This window comes from Meriones unguiculatus, chromosome 1, assembly GCF_030254825.1.
Source record: "Meriones unguiculatus strain TT.TT164.6M chromosome 1, Bangor_MerUng_6.1, whole genome shotgun sequence".
Lineage (NCBI taxonomy): Eukaryota > Metazoa > Chordata > Mammalia > Rodentia > Muridae > Meriones > Meriones unguiculatus.
Window position 1 is genome coordinate 56,472,114 of NC_083349.1, and position 10,045 is coordinate 56,482,158.

Sequence of the window (10,045 nt, forward strand, 5' to 3'; positions counted from 1 at the left end):
AGCAGATTGCTGAGCCACATGGCATGGGGAATGGACTGGGGCTGAGGGAGACTATTTATGGTCACCCAGATCTCTGGCTGGCCATTACAGCAACCAGGCACCAAGCGATAAAGACCCCATGAGCAGCGAGAGGAAAAGACAAGAGACATTTCCGAAAGAAAACCCACAGTACAGTACCACATAGCCGTAAAATGCTGTGTTGGAGCCAGACTTCCTGGCTCCTTCCTATAACCCTGGGTAGTTTTCTTCACCTCTCCAGTAATAACAAGAGTTCCCACCTGATAGGATTGTCTTGGTACTAGTAAAACCCTGCCCGGAGCAGGGCTGCATTTAGTACTAGCACTTGGGTATGGGCATTCAGTAAATATTTGCAGAGCAAACAAATGGGAGTGATTTCAACAGAGTGTGACACAAGCTAAGGGTGCCTGGGAAGGAGATGATGGACTGAGTTGCCTGGAAGTCTGAAGTTGGAGGGACAGAGCCTGAAAAGGGATGTTTTAAGCATCCTGAGGGGCCTGAAAACGCGGCTGAGGGGCCACGGGTTTGTCCAGTCAATGTGTGGCTCTGGGTCTCATACCTGGCACCATAAAACAAAATTCACCAAGGAGAAAATGGTCAAGACAAGGATTCCTCAGCCAAGAGAAAAACGATGCTTAATTGAAGGTAAGTAGGGGGTCTGGAGCGAGCAATCAAAAGGAGCTGCTCTGAAGGACCAGGCTCCTGTCAGAGGAAGAAAGAATGTGGTGGGCTCCAGGGGAGGGAGTGAGGGATTATGTGTTGGTAGTTTATATGACAGAACCCTGGATCACAAACTGACCTACTGTAGAGAACCCCAGAATGGGACCAGGAGTCAAATCAACATTCTATTTAACCTTTTAGCTTGGGAAATGTTTCTGTGAATGAATTGCCTGTAGCTAATGGAAAAAAAACAAAACCTGAAGTTGATACCAAGGAGGAGTAACTGTTTCTCCTTATCAACTGCTAACTGACTCATGGGAGGTGACCCCAGCTGATAGGCTGCCCAGGCATCTTATTTGACTTATTGATTTGGGTGGGTTAAAAAGGCACAAGCAGGTTATCATCCTGCTACCTTTGCCCTGCCTCTGCCTGTTTCTGTTTAACTGTCAAAATTAGATCTCACAGCCTAATACCGAAAAGGACTTTTCCCTAGGTGTTTCCTGAAAAACTCCCAGATACTGAAGTCACAAACAGGAGTCTCTTTCTTCCTTTTATTTCCTTTCAAACTAAATTTGCAACTCACACCTGTAATCCCAGCACTCAGGGAGGCAGAGGCAGACAGATCTCTGTGAGTTCAAGGCCAGCCTGCTCTACAAAGTGAGTCCAGGATAGCCGAGACTACACAGAGAAACCCTGTCTGGAAAACCAAAAATAAAATAAAATAAATTTGCTTCATTTTATGGGAGCAATACAAGCCGTTTTCTTCAAACACATCTTAAATAGTACTTTCTTTTTTTCCATCTGGGATGAGGATGGGATTAACTCAGTGCAGGTGTTGAAAACACACTACTTGAGCCTTCAAGATGGCTCAGTTAGTTAAGACCCTTTTTGGTAAGCCTAACAATATTAATACAATCCCTAGGACCCATGTGGTGAAAGGAAAGAACTCTGCATGTTCTCTGATTCGCACACATGCACATGCACACATGCACACGCACACATACATGCATGTGTACACACATGCACAAATAAATGTAATGAAAAATTTGGGGGGCAGGGTTTCTCTGTGTAGCCTTGGCTGTCCTGGAACTTGCTCTGTAGACCAGGCTGATCTCAAACCACCTCCCTTTCCCTCCCAAGTGCTGGGATTAAAAAAAAAAAAAAAAAAAACTTTTAAAAAAGGCTGGTGAGATGGCTAGACAGGTAAAGGGACCTACTGCCAAGCTGGATAATCTAAATCTGATTCCTGACACCCACACGACAGAAGGAAGCACTAACTTCCACAACTTGACTACACACACACACACACACACACACACACACAGAATGCATGCACCATTACTGTAATGGTGTATACCTCTATTCCCAGTGCTTGGGATGCAAAAGGAAGAGGATCAAGAGTTCAAGACCAGGACTGGAGAAATGGCTCAATGGTTAAAAGCACTTTGTGTGTGTGTGTGTGTGTGTGTGTGTGTGTGTGTGTGTGTGCCAGGCGGTGGTGGCACTCCTTGGGAGGCAGAGGCAGGCAGATCTCTGAATTTGAGGCCAGCCTGGTCTACAGATCGGATTCCAGGACAGCCAAGGCTACACAGAGAAACCCTGTATGAAAGAACAAACAAACAAACAGAGCATTTACTGTTCTTGCAAAGGACACAGCTTTAAAGGGGAAATGAACTTCAGTATTCAAAAACTGTCAGTGCAGGTCTCTGACCAAGATCTAGCTCCAGGTGCCCTGGAGGTCTTGTAGCCTGCGGGCTAGTCCACAGGGCCAACGTGAACACAGCTGCTCAGCCATTGTGTAAACCCAGAAGCTCGCTCTGCAGCCTCCTTGGCTTCCCACCCTTGGTTCTTCTCCTATTTTCTGTCTGCTTCTGAGTGTATTCTCATCTTTCCCCCAGAAAACTGATGACCTGGTCTTTCTAAGGTACTTAGCACAGAGCCTGGCTCTTGGCAAGCACTAAGTACATTAGCCAGTGTTTTTACAGTTGTCCTGAAGACCATTTCCCAGGCTCTAGCAAGCCATCTTAGCCTCAACTGCCAAATCTTTATCACCAGCTCTTATCACTCAGGTCCTAGCCATTTGAGACTCTGGCTGCCGTCCCTGTAACTTCTTTCCTGAGTGTCCTAACCAACCCTCCCCACCAACAACCCAAGTCACCTGACACAACCCAGCTTCTCCTTGTCATTTCCGTAGAGCTGTGGTCCCTCTCGCTCAGTATTACAGAATGTTATCAGGAGAACTTAGGCACCAGTCCTTTCAGAAGATAAGAGTCATTTCAACCCTGCGTCTCCCTCCCGTTCTGTGGCCATCATTCCAAAGGACCAAGTGTCCCAGCCAAAGTCATTCCTGGGCTGAGTACTAGGAATGGGCCATTCCAAGATGCAGTATTTTTAGATGGCCTTTGCTTCCTCCAGTGACCTCACTGAGACACTTTCAGGACTGGAGCTGGCTCTAGGCATTCTCTCTGGCTTTTATAAATGGCTAGATCATACTGGGGACTGGAGAATTTTGGTCAAAGACCATGGCCAACAATGAGAACTTTGTCATCAAACCCAAATGAGTCCAAGGGGATCTTCTAGGGGAGACATCAAGTCTCTGGGGAAGTCAGTCCCCCTTAGCCTAAAATTCATGCAGGTTCTTTTTTTTTTTTTTTTAGTTTTTAAAGATTTATTTAATGAATGCTCTGTCTTCATGCACACCAGAAGGGGTCATCAGATCCCATTACAGATACTTGTGAGCCACCATGTGGGTGCTGGGAATTAAACTCAGGATCTCTGGAAGTACAGCCAGTGCTCTTAATCACTGAGCCCTCATGCAGGCTTTTGAAGGCTTTCTTGAACACATACCAACCTGAGAGACCATCTATTCAATGCCGGCCTAGTGAAACCCATGCTCTCAGGGCTAGTGGTGTCACAGTCTGGCGGGGGGAAGGGAGGGACGGATGACTAATGTTGGAAGACAGGCTAAAGGGTGTTCAGGGAAAGCTCCCCTCTGGACTCCAAGCCTAAAACCATCTGGGAGGACTTTTGTATCCAAGTTGGCAGGACATTACTCATGACATGTGGCATGTTGAAAAAGACTGGCTTGTGAAAGCTATGTTCAGGACTGGCTCTACAAGTTAACAGGAGGGTGGCTGTAATTCTCTCCCACATTTTCCCTCCTGCTATTGTGGAGTGTCAGCCTAGCAAATCTAGTTATTTCTAGAACTTCCTTAGAATCTAGACGGAAACTGTTAAAGCTGTGTATGTTCCCTGAACAATATTACATGTTTTCATTATTAAAATGTTTCACTTAGGTTTAGTTGTCCATGCCCTTAATCCCAAGCATGCAGGAAACAGGGGACCTCTGTGAGCTCCAGGCCAGCCTGGTCTACACAGAGAGTTCCAGGCCAACCAGGGATACACAAACCATCTCAAACAAAACAAAAAACAGAACCAAAATATTTCCTCCTTGCCTTCCCCACCACACCTCAAAAGCCATGAGGGCAACCTCTGGCTTGAAGCAAGAGAACAACTTCAAAAGCTTGGAGCTTGGATTCTGCCCTTCCACTGGAACTTATAAAAGGTGCCCACCAGGATATGTTCCCAAATCAGAGCTCGGTTCCCTTATCCTCCCTTAGCTGGTTGGGTCCTTTAGACGTCTGTCCTTGGCAGAAGTCACCATTCCAACTTTATTCGCAGAGCTGTTCCAGCCAGGCTGGGGTCCCCTAGGATGTCCACCTAGGATGAAACCTCTGTTTCATGAGTCCCAGGCTCATCTTCCAGAGAGCCTGGGATTCTGAATGAAGCAGCCACATGCTCTTTGTTGTGTGCCTCCTAGGCAACTCCTGGTCCCTTTGTAGCAGAGGTCTCAGCCCTCAAACCTGACGTTCTAGGGCATCTCAGACTCCATCTCACCCTGCATCCCCAGCAATTTGTATCTATATGTAGCTGAGATACAAGAAGTGAGAATGGAGATGCTCTTTCTTGTGAATACTTGGTGAGCCAAGGCCTGAAAGACTTTCTTAAGAATCCCAGTAAATTTACCTCGGGAGAATATGGTGTCAAGAATGCACCACATGGGCTGTGTGTGTGCCTGGACCTACAGTCACTGTGGAGGTTGAGAAATGGAGAATCCACATTTGAAGAGACCAGCCTGGGCAAGTTAGCCAGATCCTGCCTCGAAATAAAAAGCTAAGTATGACACCTCTAACCCCAGCACTCAGGAGGTTGAGGCAGGAAGATGGCAAATTCAAAGCCAGGCTAGGTGGGGGAAACGGAGTTGGGGGACAACTCAGCAGGTCTTAAGGCACTGGCACTTGATGCACAAACATGGGAAACTCAGCTTGTATCCTTGGCACACACTTAAAAAAAAAAGCTGGGTGTAATAGTGCATGCTTTTAATCCAGCTCTTAGGAGGCAGAGGCAGTGGGTCTCTGAGGCCAGCTTGGTCTACTAGTGACTTCTAGGGCAGGCAGAGCTACTGAGACTCTGTCTTGGAAAAAAAAATGGCAATAATTTTGAAAGAAAGGACACAGCGTGAAGGGAAGGATCCTGGGAGGTTGTGCAACAAGCAGTAAAGCTGAGTAAGTGAGCTCGACTGTCTCAATCCCCAAAAACTAAGGTGGGGAGTCATCAAGGAACACATCTGTTGATCTCTGGCCTCCACAAGCACGAATCCATGTACTCGTGTTCATCTGCACACACATGAACAAAACAGTACTCGTAATATGAAAGGGGCAGGTAGACAGCTCAGTAGCAGAGTGTTCGCCTGGCTTCTGGGAAGCTCTGGCTTCTGTCTACACACAGCCACATCTTCAAGCACCATGTTTAAGGCCTAGACCTCGGCATCCTCATATCTAAGTGGAGGAAGCACCTGCTTCGTGGGATATAAATCCATGTGGTAGGACCAAGGAGGAGCAGCTTCTGTTTTGAACACATCTCTCTCCCAACCATTTAAGTACTACTGGTTTACAAATGAAACAAGAGGAACACTGGGGGGTGTGGGGGCGGGGTGACGGTGGCAGTGACTTGCAGTAGACTTCACCGAGTGGAGCTGGAGTCCTTAAGCGCTAGGTTGCTCCGTGTTTGGGTACCCAGGGGAGGGGATGGGACACAGCAGGAGAGGTGCCCCAGAGGACTTGGTAGCAGAGGCTGTACCAAAAAAGTTACTTTATGCAGTTGAGGCATGCCAAGTGGCTTAGGTCTATAATTCTAGCATGGGGAAAGCTGAGGTAGAATGGCTACAAATTTGGGGCCAGCCTGGTCTACAAAGTGAGACTGTCTCAAAACAAAGAGAACCACCAGAAATTGTTAGGCATGATGCCATACACCTGTAATCCCAGCACGGGGGGGGGGGGAGGCGGGTTTGGAGACTGAACTGCCCTATGTTTAAGGCAAACCTGGGAGGCATACAGAAATCCTGTCTCTGTTACCATACAGGGGATTCCAATAGCCTCCCTCTGGGTTGCTTAGCAACCACTGACATCATCACCTGCAGCTGCTAGGTGTACCCCAGGCATATACCGATAAAAAAGACCCACCAGCTTTTTTCTCTCTCTCCTCTCCTCTCCTACTATCCCTCTGCCTCTCCTTCTCTTTCTCTCTCCACCCTCAAGGCTCACTCCTCAAGCCCTAACTCCTCTCCTTCTCTTCTCTCAAATAAACCTCTATCACACCTGTTGCAGGGTGCAATTTCTTATAAATCGTAACAGTCTCAAAAAGGAAAAACAGAAAGGCCAGGCAGGAAGCCACGAGGATGACTCTTGCCCAGATAATATGGAGCTAAGAAAATGAACGGATGTGTCAATAACTCCCATCTAACCCCCTTGAGGATTCCACGCTGTTTTACAACGACCAAAGATATGGCTGGAAGAATCATGGTTTTCATCGGGTGTAGCGGCACAGGCCTTTCATCCCAGCACGCAGCAGGCAGAGGCAGGGAGAGAAGGCCAGCCTGGTCTACACAGCCAGCATCAGGACAACCAGACCTACATAAAGCCTGCTTCGGGAAAAACAAAAAACAAACAAAAAACTCGTTTTTCTTTCTTTTGTAGACTGCAGCTCAAGGCTGGGAATCTCAAAGAAGACAGGCTGTCTTTGCCTGTGCACTCCCATTCTTAAGAAAACCTCTTTTCCCACCCTCCACAGTGCCTCTTTGCCCTCAAGCTCAGAAAGCATTCTTCAGAGTATGATCAATGGGAGTGCCCACGGAGCAGCTTCTAAAATCCCAGAGACTGGCAGACATGATGGCCCAGTGGGTAAAGGACACTTGCCACCAAGCCAGACCACCCAAGTTTGATATCCGGGACCCAAAGAGTAAAGGTGAAAACCTGCCAGGGCTGTGGAGGGGTCTCACAGGCTCCCATTGCAAATGTGGGCCCTCTACACACACTGAATAAATGTAAAAACACCTAACTAGCTGGGTGAAGGGAGCACTATTTTAATCCCAGCACTCAGGAAGAGATAAGGGGACCTCCTGAGTTTGCAGCAAGCCTGATCTACACACAGTGAGCTCTGCCAGCGCGAACCCGACTCAAAATGAATGTCTGCAGAATTAAAATAAACCCAGAGTCACTCAAGCACACTGCCTCCGAGAGTCAACTAAAACATTGCTCTGACCCAAGACCCCTAGTTACCCCAAATATAGACTTCACTTTTAAGGTCAACCCCTCACCTGGTCTACCTTTCCCCTCCCACCACCAATCAAAAAGCCGACCGTTTTCCAAAACAAAACCAAATTTATTCAGCAGACATTTTAATTATGAATCCTATAAATCAGGACCACCACAATTTCAGACACTCCGTTGCGAAGTGTACGTCAATAGCCACATCTGGAGGATGAACAAGCCATTGAATCTTAAAAAAAAGTTAGCTACCGTAATGTTTGGGGGTGGCACCTCAGCAAGGACGCCCTCAAGTTTCACAAGGGAAAAGCCAGCGGTTTCTCCACCCGGAGTCACATTTTTAAACTGTTTCACTCACAGAGAAATGGCAGGTGAGGAAGCGGGAGAGGCTCCCTCCGACACTACAGAGGGCCAAAACAGAGCAGAAGAGGGTTTCCACGGCCTTCAGCCAACCCCACACACACACCACAAACACGATGGCGGCAGGGAGGACAGGAGGTTGTTTATAGCTGTTTCTGAGAAAGCTGGTGCCATGGCCAAGAGGGGCCTAGCAGAAGGAGGAGTTTTGGAAAGAGAAAAGCACGAAAAAGCAAATAACTCTCCTTACACGGCCCTGTTGGCCTAAGTGTCCTCGGGAGACTCCAAGCGGTGGCAAAGCAGACAGGTCCGCGCTTGGATCAAAAAAACAAAGACACCAGGAGTAGCTCTCCCAAGAATCCCACAACACCCTACTCACAACCAACCTGACCTTGAGTCCAAGTTGGCAAGGTGAAGTCATTTACAATTCCCCATTTGAACTCATCTCTCCCCACTTTCGGGAATTCACCAACCGGGTCCCATCTCCCATCTTCAACGTCACAAACTAAGTAGGAGAAAGCGGGCGTTGCCAACCCACCCAACCGCCAAGTTTTTACATTCTTCATCCCAGCATCAGCAAAGAGCTCTGCAACTGTAGCACCATATTCAGGAAGCGTCTCCACCCGAAAATAACGAGACCACATATGCCTACTATTCGTTTTCAAGTATTGTTAGAAAGCCCTCCCGATTCCCGCCCCGGCGAGCAACATCTATAAACAATCCAAGCACACGATGCTAAGTCAGGTCCAAGTCGATCAAGTAGCTGCCACAGTTCTCCTGGTAATCCCAGGTTTCGGCTGCCGGTGCTGCTCAGTCGAGTCCGTTTTCTCTAACAGCCTCGCGCGGCCGGTAACTCTGGGGCCCGCGGGATGGACGACGGCTTCAGCTCCGGACTGTCCGGGGCAGGAAACTGTTGAATCGGCGTAGCCGCGTCCTCTTCTCCTCCTCCAGGGCCCCCGGGTCAGAGCCAGGCTCCCGAGGGCTGCAGGGTGACTGAGTCCGGTCCGCTTCGGCCACCCCCGGAGCCCGGGGCGCTCGCCGGGCTCGTGGCGGCGACCGCGGCAACCGCCCGCTGGAGCCTGCGCACCGCCTCCTTGATGAGGTTTCCCGAGAGCACGAGCTGCTGCAGGAGCCGGTGCGGGTCGTCGTCGCCCGCGCGCGCTCCGCCTGGGGCCCACCGCCGCTGCTGGATTCGCCGAGATGCCACGGCGCCCGGGAGCCACCCCCGCCGCCCCGGCCCGGGAAGCGTGCTGGGGCCCGCGGCGAGCTCCGCCACGCAGTAGGGCGCCGCCCGGCCCCGCACGCGCCCGCGCTCCCCCAGCACGCAGCGCACGGCCCCCGGGGGCGCCGGGTCCCCGGCCTCCGCAGGCACCGCCGGACGCGGCAGCCGCCTCGCCGGGGCCCGGGCCTGGTCCGCGGGCGGCGCCGCCGGGACCCGCGGGGGCGGGGGCGGGGGCGGGGGCGCCGGGGCGGCACACGGCGAGGCCCGGCCGTCGTGCGCCGGGTCCAGCTGCAGCGTCTCGCCGATCTGGGCGATGAGCCGGTCCACGTCGGCCGAGCCGCCCACGGTCACCGACTGCTGCAGCAGGAGGAAGCTGTCGTCGTCCTCCTCCCCCTCCGCCTCGTCGCCGGCTTCCTCCTCCTCCTCCCTCCGGCACGGCATGGCCCCCCGCCCGGGCCCCCGCGGCTGTGTGGGCGTCGCTGGCGGCTCGGTTGCCCGCGGGCTCGGCGGGCCGCGGCTGGGGCGGGAGAGGGGGAGAGGCCCGGGTCGGGCCTGGGACGCGGAAGCCGGGACCACCGGGCAGTCGCACCGCGCGCCTGAGAGCCGCGGGAGCCGGAACGCTGCCGGCTCGGGTTGATTTGTAAACAATGGGTGACGTCGCGCGGCCGCTACCACCGCGCGCGCCCGCGGGGGTAGGGACGGTCGCCAGACTACCTGGGGGCGCGAAGCGGCGCGCACCGGGCGGCACCGCGGCCGGTGCCCTCCGCCCGGGGCTAGCTCATCTGCCGGTGTGGAGCCCCGGGGCTGGGCACCGACCCCGTCCGGCCCAGACCCTAGGTGCGGCCGGAAAGGAGGTCCACTCGGGGGCTGCCCAGTTGGCATCTCCCACTCGCGGACACACCCCTCATCGCGCCCAGCCCCTCCTCCGTGGCGCCCGCTCCTTCCCCACGTGTCGGCAACGCCTGCGCCGGTCCGGCTCCACTCCGCGCACCCGCAGTGGCCCGCGCGGCCTCGGGGGGAGGGGTGGCCCCGAGGGAGGGGCGGCCCCGAGGGTGGGGGCGGGGGAGGAACCGACTCTGCTGGGCGCAGACCCTGCGGTCAGCGAGTCCGAGACTTCCTCCGGTTGCTGCCACTTCTGAGAGCCACATCCTGGCGAGGGACGACTTCTTTGTAGTTTAAAGGA

At 52.3% G+C, this 10,045-nt stretch overlaps 1 protein-coding gene across 1 annotated transcript; it reads right to left on the minus strand.

Annotated features, from left to right (window-relative positions):
* Positions 1-7,377: 7,377 nt before the first annotated feature.
* Positions 7,378-9,760, minus strand: LOC110556644 (FRAT regulator of WNT signaling pathway 2). Its single transcript, XM_021650506.2, has one exon. It carries the CDS (start codon positions 9,742-9,744, stop codon positions 8,602-8,604), a length of 1,143 nt encoding a protein of 380 aa, XP_021506181.2. The 5' UTR covers positions 9,745-9,760; the 3' UTR covers positions 7,378-8,601.
* Between the last annotated feature and the right edge of the window lie 285 nt (positions 9,761-10,045).